This window comes from Carcharodon carcharias, chromosome 2 (assembly GCF_017639515.1).
Source record: "Carcharodon carcharias isolate sCarCar2 chromosome 2, sCarCar2.pri, whole genome shotgun sequence".
NCBI classification, from domain to species: Eukaryota; Metazoa; Chordata; class Chondrichthyes; order Lamniformes; family Lamnidae; genus Carcharodon; species Carcharodon carcharias.
Genome location: NC_054468.1, coordinates 1,911,524 through 1,930,362, shown reverse-complemented (window position 1 = coordinate 1,930,362; position 18,839 = coordinate 1,911,524). Strand labels below are relative to the sequence as shown.

The 18,839-nt window shown below is 45.9% G+C and overlaps 2 protein-coding genes across 5 annotated transcripts in view; both read right to left on the bottom strand.

Moving 5' to 3' along the window:
• mynn (myoneurin) overlaps nucleotides 1–537 on the bottom strand; it is a 183,237-nt gene extending 182,700 nt beyond the window's left edge. For all 3 annotated transcript variants that reach the window (XM_041205764.1, XM_041205774.1, XM_041205781.1), the window contains exon 1: nucleotides 464–537. The gene's annotated coding sequence lies outside the window, so the exon portion shown is untranslated. The remainder of the gene's footprint in view (nucleotides 1–463) is intronic.
• Nucleotides 538–6,968: 6,431 nt separating this feature from the next.
• The window catches only part of masp1 (MBL associated serine protease 1), a 689,839-nt gene continuing 677,968 nt past the window's right edge, over nucleotides 6,969–18,839 (bottom strand). Inside the window, exons 14-15 of one of the 2 annotated variants that reach the window (XM_041208629.1) lie at nucleotides 15,159–15,258; nucleotides 6,969–7,403 (exon numbers count right to left, since the gene is read on the bottom strand). In XM_041208629.1, the coding sequence (XP_041064563.1) occupies nucleotides 7,210–7,403; nucleotides 15,159–15,258 (294 nt within the window). In that variant the 3' untranslated portion in view covers nucleotides 6,969–7,209. Of the gene's footprint in view, nucleotides 7,404–15,156; nucleotides 15,259–18,839 lie in introns of those variants that run through there. The other variant, XM_041208644.1, reaches the window with a different exon arrangement.

Sequence of the window (18,839 nt, the reverse complement as noted above, 5' to 3'; positions counted from 1 at the left end):
TCTCCCCCCTCCCTCCTCCCTCCCTCCCTCACCCCTCACTCCCTCCTTCTGCCCGCTCCCTCCCTCCCTCCCTCCTTCTCCCCCCTCCCCCCTCCCTCCCTCCCTCCTTCTCCCCCCTCCCTCCTTCTCCCCCCTCCCTCCCTCCCTCCTTCTCCCCCCTCCCTCCCTCTCCTCCCTCCCTCCCTCTCCTCCCTCTCCCCTCTCTTCCCTCCCTCCCTCCCTACTTCTCCCCCCTCCCTCCTTCTCCCCCTCCCTCCTCCCTCCTTCTCCCCCTCCCTCCTCCCTCCTTCTCCCCCTCCCTACTCCCTCCCTCCCTCACCCCTCCCTCCTTCTCCCCCCTCCCTCCCTCCCTCCCTCCTTCTCCCCCCTCCCTCCTTCTCCCCCCTCCCTCCCTCTCCTCCCTCTCCCCTCCCTCCCTCCCTCCCTCTCCCTTTCTGTCTCTGTTCTTGTTGATTTTTTTTACCGGTTTTTTATATTTTTTGCTCCGGGCTCCGAGCCGCCATCGCGATGCCGTCACCTCCGGTCACGTGCTCCCGGGGTCATGACCCTGAAGCAGCTTTAGCGTCCGCTCGTCTCTCATTAGTTATTATAACTAGTTAAACTAGTTTAACCTTTGAACTGACTTAATGTTTCTCCTCATGGTTAATAATTTAACGTCTTCTTCACCCGCGGTAACTGCTTTTCCCGTCAGTTTGACTCGCTTTGTTTCCTGTCATTAATTTACCCATTTTAATTCTTCAGTCTCACTAACTAGTTGATCTGGTTAATTTGTTTTATTAACTGGTAAACTCCTTACTGAGCAGAAGCACATTGGGAGCAGCAGACTGAAGTTGCCAACCCTCCCGGAATTGGAGGTCAGTCTGAGGCTGTCTCCAAACCTGGAGAAACACTGGGAGCGGCTTTTCCTTCCCACTTTCCTCAAACATTTCTCTTTCCTAAATCGGAAAATACTGACGGGGGGGGGGGGGGGGGGGTTGTTTGGCTGACTGTCAAACATCATCCAATTTGGTAATGAGTCTTTATTTTTTATTCATTCATGGGGCGTGGGCTTCACTGCCTGGGCCAGCATTTATTGCCCATCCCTAGTTGCCCTTGAGAAGGTGGTGGTGAGCTGCCATCTGAACCGCTGCAGTCCATGTGGTATAGGTACATCCACCGTGCTGTTAGTGGGGGGGTTAGTCCCAGGATTTTGACCCAGCGACAGTGACAGGCCATATTTCCAAGTCAGGATGGTGAGTGACTTGGAGAGGAACTTCCAGGTGGTGGTGGTGTTCCCATCTATCTGCTGCCCTTGTCCTTCTAGATAGTAGCTGTCATGGGTTTGGAAGGTGCTGTGTAGGGAGCCTTGGTGAATTCCTGCAGTGCATCTTGTAGATGGTACACACTGCTGCTACTGTGCGTCAGTGGTGGAGGGAATGAATGTTTGTGGATGTGGTACCATTCAAGCGGCTGCTTTGTCCTAGATGGTGTCAAGCTTCTTGAGTGTTGTGGGAGCTGCACTCATCCAGGCAAGTGGAAGTATTCCATCACACTCCTAACTTGTGCCTTATAGATGGTGGACAGGCTTTGGGGAATCAGGAGGTGAGTTACTTGCTGCATGATTCCTAGCCTCTGACTTGCTCTTGTAGTTAGTGTTTATATGGCTAGTCCAGTTCAGTTTCTGGTCAATGGTAACCCACAGGATGTTGATAGTGGGGGATTCAGTGATGGTAATTCCATTGAACAACAAGGGATGATGGTTGGATTCTCTCTTCCTGGAGATGGTCATTGCCTGGCACTTGTGTGGCATGAATGTTACTTGCTAATTGTCAGCCCAAGCCTGGACGTTGTCCAGGTCTTGCTGCCTTTCAACATGCACTGGTTCACTATCTGAGGAGCCACAACTGGCGTTGAACATTGTGCAATCATCAGTGAACATCCCCACGTCTGACCTTATGATGGAAGGAAGGTAACTGAAACAGGTCAAGATGGTTGGGCCGAGGACACTACCCTGAGGAACTCTTGCAGTGATGTCCTGGAGCTGAGATGATTGATCTCCAACAACCACAACCATCTTCCTTTGTGCTAGGTATGACTCCAACCGGTGGAGAGTTTTCCCCTGATTCCCATTGACTCCAGTTTTGCTAGGATTTCTTGGTGCCACACTTGGTCAAATGCTGCCTTGATGTCAAAGACAGTCACTCTCACCTCACCTTTTCAGTACAGCTCATAGTCCATGTTTGAACTAATTCTTTAATGAGGTCAGAAGCTGAGTGATCCTGGCAGAACCCAAACTGAGCGTCAGTGAGCAGGTTATTGTTGAATAAGTGCCGCTTGATAGCACTGTTGATGATCCCGTCCATTACTTTACAGATAATCGAGGGGAGACTGATGGGGTGGTAAATGGCCAGGTTGAATTTGTCATGCATTTTGTGTACAGGACATAACCGGGCAATTTTCCACATTGCTGGGTAGATTGTTTTTTATTATTTATTCACGGGACGTGGGTTTTGCTGGCAAGCGCAGCATTTATTGCCCATCCCTAGTTGCCCTTGAGAAGGTGGTGGTGAACTGCCATCTGAACTGCTGCAATCCATGTAGTGTAGGTACACCCACAGTGCTGTTAGGGAGGGAGTTCCAGGATTTTGACCCAGCGACAGTGAAGGAACGGTGATATATTTGCAAGTCAGGATGTCTTGGAGAGGAACATCCAGGTGGTGGTGTTTCCATGCATCTACTGTCCTTGTCCTTCTAGATGGTAGTGGTTGTGGCTTTGGAAGGTGCTGTCTAAGGAGCCTTGGTAAATTCCTCCAGTGCATCTTGTAGATGGTACACACTGCTGCCACTGTGCATCAGTGGTGAAGGGAGTGAATGTTTGTGGATGTGGTGCCCATCAAGTGGGCTGCTTTGCCCTGGACAGTGACAAACTTCTTGAGTGTTGTGGGAGCTGCACCCATGCAAGTGAGTGGAGAGTATTCCATCACTTTCCTGACTTGTGCCTTGTAGATGGTGAACAGGCTTTGTGGAGTCAGGAGGTGAGTTCCTCATTGCAGGATTCCTAGCCTCTAACCTGCTCTTGTAGCCACAGTATTTATATGGCTAGTCCAGTTCAGTTTCTGATCAATGGTAACCCCCAGGATGTCAAAAGGGGCCATGTAGATGCCAGTCTTGTAGTTGTACTGGAACATCTTGCCTAAGTTCTGGAGCACAAGCCTTCAGTACAATTGCCAGAATATTGTCAGGGCCGACACTACCCAGTGTCTGCAGCTGTTTCTTGATATCACATAGAATGATTCAAATTGGCTGAAGATTGGCATTTTTGATGCTGGGGACCTCTGGAGGAGGCCGAGGTGGATCATCCACTCGGCACTTCTGGCTGAAGATGGTTGCAAACATCTCAGCCTCCTCCTCCTGTGAGTTGTTTAATTGTCCACCACCATTCACAGCTGCATGTTGTAGGACTGCAGAGCTTAGACCTGATCCGTTGGTTGTGGAATTGCTTAACGCTCCCGCATGCAGCTTCTGCTGTTTAGCATGTAAGCCGTCCTTTGTTGTAGCTTCACCAGGTTGACAGCTCATTTTTCTGTATGCCTGGTGCTATTCCTGGCATGCCCTCCTGCACTCTTCATTGAAACAGGGTTGATCCCCTGGCTTGATGGTAATGGTAGAGTGGGGAATATGCCGGGCCATGAGGTTACAGATTGTGTTTGAGTACAGGTCTGCTGCTGCTGATAGCTCACAGCACATCATGGATGCCCAGTCTTGAGTTGCTAGAGCTGTTTAAAACCTAACCCATTTTGCATGGTGGTAGTGCCACACAACATGATGGAGGGTATCCTCAATGTGGAGATGGGCCTTCATCGCCACAATGATTGTGTGGTGGTCACTCCCACCAATACTGTCATGGACAGATGCATCTGCAACAGATAGATTGGTGAGGATGTTGGTGTTTTTCGCTCTTGTTGATTCCCTCACCACCTGCTGCAGACCCAGTGTAGCAGCTCTGTCCTTTACGAGTTGGCCAGCTCAGTTAGTAGTGGTGCTACCGAGCCACTCTTGGTGATGGACATTGAAACCCCCCACCCAGACTACATTCTGTGCCCTTGCCACCCTCAGTGCTTCCTCCAAGTGGTGTTCAACATGGAGGCGTACTGATTCATCAGCTAAGGGAAGGCGGTACGTGGTAATCAGCAGGAGATTTCCTTGCCCATGTTTGACCTGATGCCATGAGACTTCATGGGATCCGGAGTCGATGTTGAAGACTCCCAGGGCAACCCCCTCCTGACTGTATACCACTGTGCCACCACCTCTGCTGGGTCTGTCGGGCCATTGGGACAGGACATACCCGGGGATGGTGATGGTGGCGTCTGGGGCATTTTTTTATTCATTCATGGGATGTGGGTGTTGCTGGCTAGACCAGCATTTATTGCCCATCCCTAATTGCCCTTGAGAAGGTGGTGGTGAGCTGCCTTCTTGAACCGCTGCAGTCCATGTGGTGTAGGTACACCCACAGTGCTGTTAGGGAGGGAGTTCCAGGATTTTGACCCAGCGACAGTGAAGGAACAGTGATATATTTCCAAGTCAGGATGATAGTGGCTTGGAGGGGAACTTCCGGGTGGTGGTGATCACTAATTTCTGTCCAGGGCATGCTGCTTCCACTGTTCAGCAGCACCTGGAGAGAGGGGTGCACAAGGTGTAAAACATCGGGGCCCATCTCTTGGGGGGCACTGGCCCACTGCTAGAAAAACAACAATCACTGGTCAAGTAGGACATGCCAGATTTCCTAGTCGCTCCTTTCTTGTTTGCCTCATTGTCTGTTATGTTTCTGTTGGGCATTGTGGTGGCAGGTGCTTTCTTCACTCTTCTGACCTGGCTGGAGGCTGGAGCACAAGTTAAGGTAAAGCACCCACTGCCTCTATGTTAAGTTTAGCCCCACAAGGCACTTCCATGGTCTCCTCCCTTGATGGTGTGGCCCTTTCCCGACTTCCTGACCTGATGTCCATTCTCGATGGTGTGGCCCTTAGTTCCACTTTGTCTGCCAATTGGTTTATAGAGTGCCTTTCAGATCCGCACAAAAATGCTTTCAGCTACTGTGATGTACTTTTGTAGTCAATGTTATGAAGTAGGGAATTCTGGCACCAATTTGCATTTAGCAAGATTCACAAACAGAAAGGACCAGATGCTGGGGCCAAAATTAGATTTTTGGATATTGTTGCTTGACTATCCTGTGGGACAGCTCTCCAAATTTTGGAATAAGCCCCCAGATGTTAGTAAGGACTCTACAGGGTCGACAGGGCAGGGTGTGCTGCTGTTGTCGTTTCCTGGGCCTAGATCAATGCTTGGTAGCTGGCCCTGTTTCATTCCTTTTAGACTTCATAGCGGTTTGATGTAACTGAGTGGCTTGCTAGGCCATTTCAGAGGACATTCAAGCATCAACCACATTGCTGTGGGTCTTGAGTCACATGTAGGCCAGACCGGGTAAGGAAGGCAGATTTCCTTCCTTATAGGACATTGATGAACCAGAAGGATTTTTGCAACAATTGACAATGGTTTCATGATTCTCACTACTGAGATTAACTTTTAATTCCAGATTTATTCATTGAATTTATAATCCACCAGCTGCCATGGATTTGAACCCATGTCCACAAACCATTATTTCAGACCTATGGGTTACTAGTCCAATTGCACCATGACATCCAGGGCATCACTGCAGGAGTTCGTCAGGGTAGTGTCCTTGGCCCAAACACCTTCAGCTGCTTCATCAATAACCTTCCTTCCATCATAAGCTCAGAAGTGGAGATGTTTGCTGATGATTGCACAAGTTCAGCACCATTTGCAACTCCTCAGATACTGAATCAGTCCATGTCCAAATGCAGCAAGACCAGGTCAATATCCAGGCTTGGACTGACAGTGGCAAGTAATATTCATGACACACAAGTGCCAGGCAATGACAATCTCCAACAAGAGAGAATCTAAACATTGCCCTTTGACATTCAATGGCATTACCATCACTGAATACCCCACTATCAATTTCGGGGGGTCGGGGGGTGGTGGGGGGTGGCGGGGGGGGAGGTACCATTGACCAGAAACTGAACTGGATTGGCCATTTAAATATAGTGGCTACAAGAACAGATCAGATACTAGGAACCCTGTGGTAAGTAACTCACCTCCTGATTTCCCAAAGCCTGTCCACCATCTGCAAGGCACAAATTAGGAGTGTGATGGAATAGTCCCCGCTTGCCTGGATGAGTGCAGCTCCAGCAACACTCAAGAAGTTTGACACCATCCAGGACAAAGCAGCCCGCTTGATTGGCACCATATCCACAAACATTCACTCCCACCACCGACGCACAGTAGCAGTAGTGTGTACCATCTACAAGATGCACTGCAGGAATTCACCAAGGCTCCTTAGACAGCACCTTCCAAACTTCCAACGTCTGCTACCTGGAAGGATAAGGGCGGGAGATACATGGGAACACCACCACCTGGAGGTTCCCCTCCAAGTCACTCACCATCCTGACTTGAAAATATATCGCCGTTCCTTCACCGTCGCTGGGTCAAAATCCTGGAACTCCCTCTCTAACGGCACTGTGGGTGTACCTACACCACATGGATTGCAGCGGTTCAAGAAGGCAGCTCACCACCACCTTCTCAAGGGCAACTAGGGATGGACAATAAATGCTGGTCCAGCCAGCGAAGCCTATATCGTGTGAATCAATAAACAAAAATGACTACCCTGTCCCTTCTTGTGATATGGTAGACCTCGTCAGATGAATTACTGACTTGGAACTTGTGGAGAGGATTAGAGGCTTGAGAAGCTGAATAGTTGTGCAGCCCGTGCCCTGTTCCTGTTGGCCCGCGGTTGACACGGTTCTGCAATCCAAGTTTTGGTTGAAGGGGGGCCCTAGTTGTTGACAGGAAGTGGGCCAAGGGAACTAGGTGACGATTTGAGGGTGGGGTTGTGATGAAATTCAGAACATACAGTAATACTCAAAAGAATTTTTTTTTATTAAAAGGCCCGATTCACACTTTGTTGAATGTTTCTGATCATCATTTTCACAGAAATATGTTGCTGCTTTTTGATGTTATAAATTAGATAATTTAACCAAAAGAACAAAATATTTAAAATTGATTGTTCTACAGAATACTCATCCAAACCTGAAGTAAAAATTGTACAAAACAACTTAATATTTCTAAAATATTTTTGACATTCTTGCTCCCTAAAGTTTATCAAAAGCTCTTGATCTTTGTTACATTTTTGATCCACTCCAGGCTTTTCCTGACGTCAGAATAAACTCCATATCTGTTGCCCTCTCCACATCCGTCGCCCCACGATACCGTCCCTACCAGGAACCAGCGATTTGTTTTTTTGTCCAGAGACACCATTGGACCCCCAGAATCTCCCTGACAAGCATCGCTCCCACCTGGAATAATCATCAAAGGCAAGTAAATTCACACATAGAATCATTGAGTCAGAATAGTTACAGCACAGATGGAGGCCATTTGACCTGTCATGTCGGTCTGCGCTGGCTCTCTGAAGGAGCAATTTTGCTAGTCCCACCTCCCCAGACTTTCCCTGTCGTCCTGCCATTGTTTTATCTTCAGGCGCTTATCCAATTCGTTTTTGAAAAACACAATTGACTTGTCACTATCACACACTGAGGCAATGCATTTCAGATCCTAAACATCCACTGCATTCCTTATGATGCCATTGGTTCTTTTGCCAATTGCTTTAAATTTGTGTTGTCTGGTTCTTGACCCTTCTCCCAATGAGAACAGTTTCTTTCTATCTACTCCTCCTCCGCTTCTCATGATTTTGAACACCTCTATCAAATCTCCTCTCAACCTCCTTGCAGGAGAACAACCCATCTTCTCCAATCTATCCACGTCACTGAAGTCCCTCATCCCTGGAACCATTTTTGTGAATCTTTTCCCCACCTTCTCTAATGCCTTTGCATCCTTTTCAAGCACCCTATTCATATGCCCTATGTGATGATATGTGTATATTTTCATATTTGTGTATTTATGTATATGTCCTGTGTAAGTAAGGGTAAAGCTGTGTCTGTTTATGTCCAGGGTTAATCAAAGGCGAGGTTGTTGGAGTCGGGTTGCCTGTAGAATTTAAGGGATAAAAGAGTAAAGGTGTTATCTTCCTGCATTTAGCGATGAATCCTTATGGTGGGTTTTAATTACAGGGAAACAGAGTAGATCTGAAATTTGCATTTGGGGGTGAATTTGATTTGTTGCTGTTCCATTTCAAAGGAGTCTCAGAGGTAAAAAGAACATTTACATTTGACAGGAGATTTGTGAGTAAACAGGGGCAGGCATTTTAAATTTTATTGACCCAAAAATAGAGAGGAAATAGGAACATGAGAAGTTTTAATATTTGGGAAACTGAATTTTCAAGGGGATATTTGAAGACAAGGGAGAACTAAGGTGAAAGGGATGAAAAGATATATATGAAAACAGGGTTTCAGCTGTACTAGTTGCTGTTGGGGGGAGTCCCATTGAAGATAACTCTGGTGTTTTGGAATGTGCTGAAAAGCTATGAAAATCTTTTAATTGATGAAAGTAACTCAGTTTTGGGCCTGGGGAATATTTGTCCTGAGAAATAGTTTGTTTCAAATCTCCCTTTGGGAAACCCACATCAGCGTCGATTTGTTCTGGGAAGTTATGAATTGTATTTCTGTTTAAAGTGAGAGCAATTTCTCAGTTTGGGGAACATTTCCTGGATTTTATGGTTAAGAATCTATAAGGACTGCTGCCAAAAAGATAGTTTTATTCTGTATTTTTAATAAAGCATTTTAGGGATTATTCTGTAAGATTTTGTTTTCTAACTATGTATCTCTAACTCGTGTTTAAGTTTTTTTTTCCTTTTCTTTCAATAAACGTTTTAATCCTTCAAATTTTATAAGTTATCACTGGAGTCCTATGCTTTTGTGTTCAGTAGTCTCCCCTCCTGGTTTCTACAATGCAAAATAAAAATTCTGATCAGCCAAGATGGATTTCAATCTGAGACCCGGCTTGCTCAGCATTAACATCAGCTGCAGTCGTAACACTTATTAACCACCTTCTCAACCTGCCCTGGGGCACCATCTCAGGATAAGGATTAGGATCATTTGGAGCTGAGGAGAAATTTCTTCACCCGAGTGTTGGTGAATCTTGATCGTTGTTACATTTTTGATCCACACAAGGCTTTTCTTGTCAGTACCACGGAGCAAAGCACCCCCACAGGCGTGATCAACGTCTGGCAATTTCAGTCCAATGCTTTCGATGGAACTGAATTGGACACTCCAGGAAGCTGTGCAAAGACAAAACTTCAAAACACACAGAAGATTCCAAGAGGATTCACAAGGTCGAGACAGCACACCAAGCGGACACACAACCATACTTCCTGGGCCAGATCAAAGATCCTGGGTTTTTGTTCTGGAACATTGATAGCTCAGTTAATGGCTGCCTCACAATTGTAAATTGGACATGGGAACCAGTGGAACAGTCCTACTGGACAGAGAACCATGGCTGGGAGACCTCTGTCTATAAACAACAGACCACCACTGTATGGGCCCAGAGAAATCCAACTTCCGGTCATAGGCATAATTCTGGAACCACTAAGGTATGGTGGCAAAGAAATCTTCAAGCTAATGCACGTCATCCGTAACCAGCCCTTTTCTCTCTTGAGCAGAGATGCTGGTGTAGCCCTGAATCTCCTCAAAACAACAGAGATGTCAAAGCAACCACTGCAGCAAATGATACAGAACTGCAAGTTCTTGAGAACTCCAACAAGAAAGATTCTCTTGATTCTCTCTTTGTAGAGCAAGTTTGTCTACTTTCGGTACATGTGCCAGAAGCCCCTCATTGATCAGACTAGTCAACCACTCCGATGGTTACCAGAAGTAAATGACAGTCAATAGAGGAAACAACAATGAGAAAAGCCTCAACCCCTGCCTCCGACACCAGTTGGAGAGATAAATCCTGAGAGCACAGAGCAGACGCTGAAATCTCCAGCCAGCATAACAGTGCCACACGTGATGTCGCAGCCATCCATTGACGACAGCACACCACACAGCCAAACGCATCTTCTTACTACCAAGTCACACCTTCACAACAGAAAGAAACATCTTCCATCTGGGTGTGTGTCATGTGAGCCACACAAAGGATGAGAAATAAACACTAAAGATAAGCCCAGAGCTCATCTGCTCCGTAAAGAACAGGATAAACCAACCGCCATCTATCACCACAATTGGGAATTGACAAAGAGTGATTCAATGCCAAAGAATGAAAGAAGAGGATGAAATGACACCGAGGTGCCAGAGCAACCTCCAATTCAACAAAGTATACCTGCAGCTACCAAGCCTCCCACTCCTCTGACAGTGGTGCGAACAATGGAAGGGCATTAAGGCCTTCAGTCTGCCTGAACCAATGAACTCAGAGACTTGGGGGTCGGGGTGGGTATTGGATTGTAGTAATGTAATTACATGGGGTAAACTGGGATAACATAAATACGCTGGATAAAGACTTGGGGGTAGGTGTAGTATAATGGTTTGGAACATAGAGTTAACATAGGACTGAGCGCAGTGCCACCCACACAGTGATGTGGGAGAACACATGACTCACACTTAGGGTTCAATGTATTGTTTGACAGAGCCCTGTGTAAGAGCAAGCATGGAGACAGCTCCTGGCTTAGACCTTCATTGTAGTTATGTTTCTAGTAGCTAATAAATACTTACTGTTGAACTACCTAAGATTATGAATACCTTAAGACCTACCAAACTACACCAAACATCTTACAATGGTCTCCATTTTCACTACAATATCATATTCACAAATGGTTACCTGCCCCTGCAGCTCACCAATCTTAGTTATCATACCCATGTAAACCTTTACTAATTCCCAGTCCAGTGCTCTCTCTTTTTTTCAATCCTTTGTGCACCTTGTTTCTTCTTTTTAATGCAACATCCTAGTTCCCACCTGGATGGAGAGTAATTAAAAACTTATTTATATTTACTGCTGTTTCAGTTGTCAAGAAAACAAGAAATTGTAATATTTTTCTCCTGGTAGTAACCCTGGCTTTTTTTCTTCTGTACTGGAAGTCAGGTTGAAATTAAATTAAGAGCTAGAGGGACAACAAGGGTCTAACGTCAACCGTAACAGTGATTTTGGTATGTTAATGAACTGAGAGGAACTTCAATCAGAGTTTTAAATAAAGCAATAACAGGAATAGTTTTGAATTAAGTTGTTTTAGTTCAAAGGGGGCTATGCAGGTTATAAAAAGGTGTAAGGAAATAAGGTAAAGATAGGGTAAGCTTGTTTTTACAAGTCTAAGAGCTAAAATAAAGAACAATTTAATCAATTCTGGGAAGAAAGCATTTATGAAGAGACTAGTTGAGATAATAGAGAGATCAAAGGGAAGGATTGCATTTATGAAAATACTGAAGCCTATGTGAGGGGGTAGCTGTTTAGATCTCCCAGAAGACAGCAGGGTAGCTAGTCAGAACTCCCAGAAGACAGTGTGAACAAGACCAGACTTTGCGAACCAGTTGCTGTCAGCCTCAGAGGATACCCAAAGGAAAAATACAGTGTGGTTAAAATTACTGGAATTCTATAAGTTCTAAAATCTATAAGGATAGTTGCTGAACATAAAAGGGGAAGGTTAGCTCTGAGAGTAGTTAAGTTAAGATTTGTGGAACTGTTTTAAAGTACTGTTTACTGTGCAAAGCCATTTGTGTGTTTAAATGTAATTATGTTTTATTTATTTTTCTTCTTTTAATAAATGTTTACTATAAAATCATAAGTAGTCGGGGAAATCAGGTCCTCATTTCAGAACCGCTCCTCGTACTATACAAATTGCAAAAATCATTTTGGCAGTTGTTTCAAGTTTCCCGCTGGGGTTTGAGCAGCTCAGCATTTACCATCCGCTATGCCATAACACAGTATATATTTCTTATCATGTTATATAGTTTAAAACTACTGTCCCTGAGGCAGTCTTGACCTCTGGTAACACAATCCGCCATCAATGTCAAAAGGTTGTAGGCCCAAGCCTCACTCCAGAGATTTGATCACATGTGGAGCAGGAGAGTTGTCTTTGATTTCTTAGCAAATATCAACCAATATCTAAACAGACAATCTGCCATTTATCTCACTACTTTTTGTGGAATTGTACTGACTTTATGAAGAGAAGTCAGTTGATGAAGCTGAGGAAGGGCCTGAGGTTCAGATTTTTGTCTTTGTGCCACTGGACTTTACGCAGAAATCTGGTTACAATAATGGTACTGTTGCTATAGAAATGTGAGAGGCGAGTATTTATCATCCAAATGGAGCAGACCAATAATGCATTTCATGCAAAATGTAAGGAATTAAATATTATAAATATTTCGTGTTTTTATTTGCCTTTTTTATTTGTTGCCTGTGTTCACAATCCCATCCCTCCAATCTATTTCATGCTTTTCCCTCTCTTCAGTCTGTAGCCAAGATGTGTGGCCTGCCTTGTGTGTGGATATAAGCTGGTGTGAGACATGTGGGTCATTGTGAGCTGGGGGGTCAATCACTTTGTATGAGAATGAGTGTGGCCTGGTCTGGGTCACATATGAGCTAGTGTGAGGTGCGTGTGTAAGTGTGAGCTGCTCATGAAGCACTCACCAGGATTAGAGGTTGTTGATGGCTTGAGTTGAAAGTCTGTAATGTAGGTGAGGTGAAAACTGATGGCTACAGCATTAACCATGGTCTCTACGTTCCCTGAGTGTAGCATCAGCCTTTACATCTTAGTAGTAAGATGTTCAGGAGAGAGGAAATCAGTTCCTAAAGCATATGAGGTGTTTTGTGGTAGGATCACTACAGCACTGGTGCTGACTAGTGCCCTGACTGCTAACATGGAAAGACAACATACTATAAATGGCACAATCTTCAAAAGTGTAGATGAGCAGAGAGATCTTGCTGTCTACATTTACAAATCCTCAAAGTCAACATGGAAAGTTGATAAAGTAATTAAAAAAGCAAATGAGTTATTTGGGTTTATAAATAGAGGCATAGAATAAAAGAGCAAAGAGATCATGCTAGAGCATTAGTCACCACTGGATAGGTCTCAGCTGGAGGTTTGTGGACAGGGTAAACACTGAGAATATGATTATCTTGCTCCCCAGAACTCAGGGTCACAGTCAGAATGAAGGGGTTGATGAGAGTGAGAATGAGGAGAGGTTTATTCACAGAGGGTTGTGGGTCTTTGAAATTCTCTATCCTGGACAGCTGTGAATGGTCCATTGTTGAGTATATTCAAGACAGAACGGGATAGGTTTTTGAGTACTAAGGATACGGGGATATTGCAGGTAGATGGACTTGAGGTAGAAGATCAGCCATGATCTTGTTGAATGGCAGAGCAGACTTGAGGAGCTGAATGGCCTCCTCCTGCTCCTGTTTCTTTGGCCTGAACTTCTGTGGAGTGCAATCAGAGTTGGATTGTTACTCCACTTTGAGTTTCTTACCGGGAAATCCAGCCGTTCTGTTCTCACCCGACCTTCTGACTCAGGCTGGGTGAGAACTGTCTAGTGCAGCACGTTCCTGAAGGCTGAAGAGCCACAGGTAAGGAAGCCGTGCCCTTTATTTTTAAGGCACTAGCTGCCATGAAGCTGTTAGGTTTAAAGGTCCAGTCACTTTGAGAATCCAGGCAGAAGGTAAGTTTGTAAGGGAATTCGGTAGGATTGGGGAGGTTGGGTTGAAGGGGTGGTGGGGTGGGATCAGGTGGTTGGAGTGAGGCGAGATGGGGTCGGTGCAGGCGATAGGGATGGAGAGGAGGGGTTCAGTTGGTGGGCGGGGGTCATTCGGAAGGTAGGGTCGGTTGGTTGGGGGGCGATGGGGGGGTTGGTTGGTTAGGGGAAGGGTTGGGTGGTCATTTGGTATGGGGCTCAGTAGGTCGGAGGGGTCAGGTGGTCAGTGGGGAGGATCGGGTGGTCACTGGGGGGTGTTAGGTGATCAGTGGGACCGGGTAGTCAGTAGAGGGGGGCGGTCAGTGGTGGGGATTGGTTTTCAGGCCACTGAAATGGCCTTGCAGGCTACTTAGATCAAGGACAATTAGGGATGGGCAAGAAATGCTGCTCTTGTCAACGATGCCCACATCCCATGAAAGAATAAAAGTAACTGAGGATGGTAGATGTCTTGGAGGAATGTAAATGTTTCAGGATTGGAGGAGATCACAGTGATGGAGGAACGAGGCCATTGAGAGGCTTGAAAACAAAGATGAGAATTTTAAAATCAAGTCATTGCTTGACTGGGAGCCAGTGTAGGTCAGTGAGCATAGAGGGTGATAGGGGAACGGGACTTGCTGTGAGTGAAGACAAGTCAAGTCTTTGGAGTAGATAGAGAAAAGATTTTCCCTCTGGGTGACTGAATCAATAAGCAGAGCAAAACATCTAGAGCTGAGGTGAAAAGTTTTTTTCACTCAAGGAATTGTTGGGAGCTGGAACCCTCGACCTGAAAAGGTGCTGGAAGTTGATTCCATAAATAACTTTAGAAGGGAATTACAGGGACTTGAGGATGAGGGACTTACAGGGTTACAGACAAAAACTGAGGATATGGGTCTAAGCATGAGTGCACAAGCACGATGGGGTGAATGGCCTCCTTCAAAGGAGTGGACAAGGGTCTGAATTCTGAATCTTGGCAAGGATTGCATATAACTAAGTGAGTGGTTTAAGAAGATAATAACAAGGGAAGTGAAACATCTTTTAACAGGAATGTGGGTGACAGTTCAGAATTTGAGAGACCATCAGGGTTGAAAGTAGAAGAGATAACTCAAGAGTCTGGGACCTTGAATGAGGGGTGAGAAGAGTCTCCTCAGATATAGTAGCAGGTTTGGAGTTTTGGGTCAGCTTGAGCTTCAGGGTTGTTGTAGGGGAAATTATGTAGGGGCCTGCTCTGACTCATCTCTACAACACAAAGGTGTTGCTGGGATCAGATACCCTACTTTGGATTTGAGGTACCTAAAATGCAGTTGAGGGTAGAGTTGCCATGGCTAACAAAAATAGCTTTCAAATGTCCTGGGCCGAATGGGCTACTCTTCGATTTCTATTTCTTAGCAGTGCCAATATTGCTGAACATAACATGAATGGACACATGTGCTGCTTGATAAAGTGGATGAACCTGGGATCTGGTGGCACCTGAATGAATGGAAGAGACAGGAAGTTAGTGCTTACCTTGCTTCAGTCCTGCACAAATCATATCGTCTGTAACTTGTCTCCCGAGCCGAGCATAAACATTCTTGCATTTGTCATGGTCCACAATAGGAATCTCAATCTAAACAAGAAAAACAGGGACAGTTTGAAGTAAATTGTTGAATCAAAATGTACCATAAAACCATTGGATATTTTCCATAGACAAAGACCATTCGATCCATTAGGCAGAATCGTCCCAGATTTGCACAAAGTGCAGAAGCAGGCAGGAAAAATGACGTTTTACTTACCGGCCGCAATGGCGGCTTTTCACGCCGTGTCATTCCATTCCCACCTCATTACTTATGCAGTCACAGGAAGCATGCCATCTCGGTGGTGGGTGGCCTCCGATTTGCCCGCCATACCATTACCTCGCCACTTCCTCACTTCCCAATGTTTTCAGCCCAGGAGGGCAGCGGTGAAAACATGGCCCCAAAAACCAAGAAGAGTGTAGCCCCCTGATTCAATAACACATCCCTGGAACGCCTTCTGGATGCCAGCGAGGCCCACCGCAATGTCCTCTACCCCCCACTCTGGCTGCAGCAGGCCCATCAGTCTCACCATCCAGGCTTGGGAGGCAGTGGCAGAGGTGGTCAGTGCCAATGCTGCACAGAAGAGGTTGGCCATCCAGAGCAGAAACAGGGTGAATGACCTCATCTGTGCCATCAGTGTAAGACTTATCACTTATCACTTTAAACTCACACTCACATGGCCATCACACATTCACTGGCACTTCACTCACTTCCAGCTCAAGGGACATCACCACTCACTCTCTCACACACACCCTCACATCTCCATCTGACCTCATCTCCTCTGGAGACTGTCTTCAGCCCTCACCATCTTGAGGCCAGATGAAGAGGTAACAGGAAAGGTAAATGAGGGTAATGCTGTTGATGTGGTCTGCATGGACTTTGAAAAGGCATTTGACACAGTGCCACACAACAGACTTGTGAGAAAAGTTATTGCTCATGGAATAAAAGGGACACTAGCAACGTGGATACCAAATTGAGTGAAAAATAGGAAGCAGAGGGTAATGGTCAATGGATGTTTTTTGGGCTGGAGGAAGGTTCGTAATAGACTTCCCCAGGGGTCAGTGTTGGGACCCTTGCCTTTTCTGATATATATTAATGATCTAGATCTTGGTGTGCAGGGGACAATTTCAAAGTTTGTGGATGATACGAAGCTTGGGAGTGTTGTGAACGATGAGCAGGAACTTCAAGAGGACATAGACAAGTTGGTGGAGTGGGACAATAGGTGGCAGATGAAATTCAGTGCGGAGAAGGGTGAGATGATGCATCTTGGTAGGAAGAACATGGACACACAAAATGAAATAAGGGGTGAAATTTTGAAGGGAGTGCAGGGGCAGAAAGACTTGTGTGTTTTTGTGCATAGATCATTGAAGGTGGCAGGACAGGTGGAGAGAGCTGTTAATAAAGTATATAGTATCCTGGGCGTTATTTATAGGGGCATAGAGTACAAAAGCAGGGAGGCTACGCTGAATTTATATAAGACACTCTTTAGACGTCAGCTGGAATATAGTCTACAGTCCTGGTTGCCACATTATAGGGAGGATGTGAACACGTTGGAGAGAGTGCAGAAGAGATTTACAAGAACGGTTCCAGGGATGAGAAACTTCAGCTATGAGGATAGATTGGAAAGGTTAGGACTCTTCTCCTTGGGGAGGAGAAGGCTGAGAGGGGATTTGATAGAGATGTTCAAAATCATGAGGGGGCTGGATAGAGTAGATAGGGAGAAGCTGTTCCCACTTGTAAAAGGATCAGGAACGAGAGGGCACAGATTTAAAGTGATTTGCAAAAGGAGCAAATGTGATATGAGAAAAAACTTTTTCACACAATGAGTGGTTTGGGTCTAGAATGTACTGTCTGGAAGTGTAGTGGAGGCAGATTTAATTGACCTACTCAAGAGGATGTTAAATGATCATTTGAATAGAAACAATGTGCAGGGTTACAGGGAAAAGACAGGGCGATGGAACTAGGCCATAATGCTCATTTGGAGAGCCGTTGCAGACACAATGGGCCGAATGGCCTCCTTCTGTGTTGTTAAAATTCTGAGATTGTGGGTCTGTCCTGTCCCACTGGCAGGACAGACCCAGCAAAGGTGGAGCACAGTGGTGTACAGTCGGGAGGGAGTTGCTCTGGGAGCCCTCAACATCGACTCCGCATGAAGTCTCATGGCATCAGATCAAACACGGGCAAGGAAACCTCCTGCTGATTACCACGTACCGCTCTCCCCCAGCTGATGAATCAGTGCTCCTCCATGTTGAACACCAATGGAAGAAACACTGAAGGTGTCAACGGTGCAGAATATACTCTGGGTGGGGTCTTCAATGTCCATCACCAAGTGTGCCTCGGTAGCACCACTACTGACCGAGCTGGCTGAATCCTAAAGGACATAGCTACTAGACTGGGTCTGCGGCAGGTGGTGAGAGAACCAATAAGAGGGAAAGACATACTTGACCTCATCCTCACCAACCTGCCTGCTGCAGATGCATCTGCCCATGACAATATCGGTAGGAGTGGCCACTGCATAGTCATTGTGGAGATGAAGCCCCACCTTCACATTGAGGATACCCTCCATCGTGTTGTGTGGCACTATCACGATGCTAAATGGAATAGATTTCAAACAGATCTAGCAACATAAGACAACATAATCTATGAGGCATTGTGGGCCATCAGCTGCAGCAGAATTGTACTCAAACACAATCTGTAACCTCATGGCCCAGCATATCCCCCACTCTACCGTTATCATCAAGTCAGGGGATCAACCCTGGTTCAATGAAGAAAGCAGGAGAGCATGCCAGGAGCAGCACCGGGCATACCTAAAAATGAGGTGGCAACCTGGTGAAGCTATAACACAGGACTACTTGCATGCCAAACAGCATAAGCAGCAAGTGATAGACAGAGATAAACAATCCCACAACCAATGGATTAGATCTAAGCAGTGCAGTCCTGCCACATCCAGTTGTGAATGGTGGTGGAAAATTAAACAACTCACTGGAGGAGGAGGCTTCACAAATATCCCCAACCTCAATGATGGAGGAGCCCAACACATCAGGGCAAAAGATAAGGCTGAAGCTTTCGCAGCAATCTTCAGCCAGAAATGCTGGGTGGATGATCCATCTCGGCCTCCTCCGGAGGCCCTCAGCATCTTGATGCCAGTCTTCAGCCAATTCAATTCACTCCAGGTAATATCAAGAAATGTCCAAAGACACTGGATAGTGCACAGGCTATGGGCTCTGATAATATTCCAACAATAATACTGAAGACTTGTGCTCCAGAACTTGTTGCGCCCCTAGCCAAGCTGTTCCAGTACAGTTACAACACTGGCATCTACCCAGCTATGTGGAAAATTGCCCAGGTATGTCCTGTACACAAAAAGCAGGACAAATCCAATCTAACAATTACTGCCCCATCAGTCTACGTTCAATCATCAGTAAAGTAATGGAAGGGGTCATCAACAGTGCTATCAAGCGGCACTTGCTTAGCAATAACCTGCTCACTGACGTCTAGTTTGGGTTCCGCCAGGGCCACTCAGCTCCTGACCTCATTACAGCCTCGGTTCAAACATAGACAAAACAGCCGAACTTCCGAGATGATGTGAGAATAGCTACCCTTGACATCAAGACAGCATTTGATCGAGTGTCGC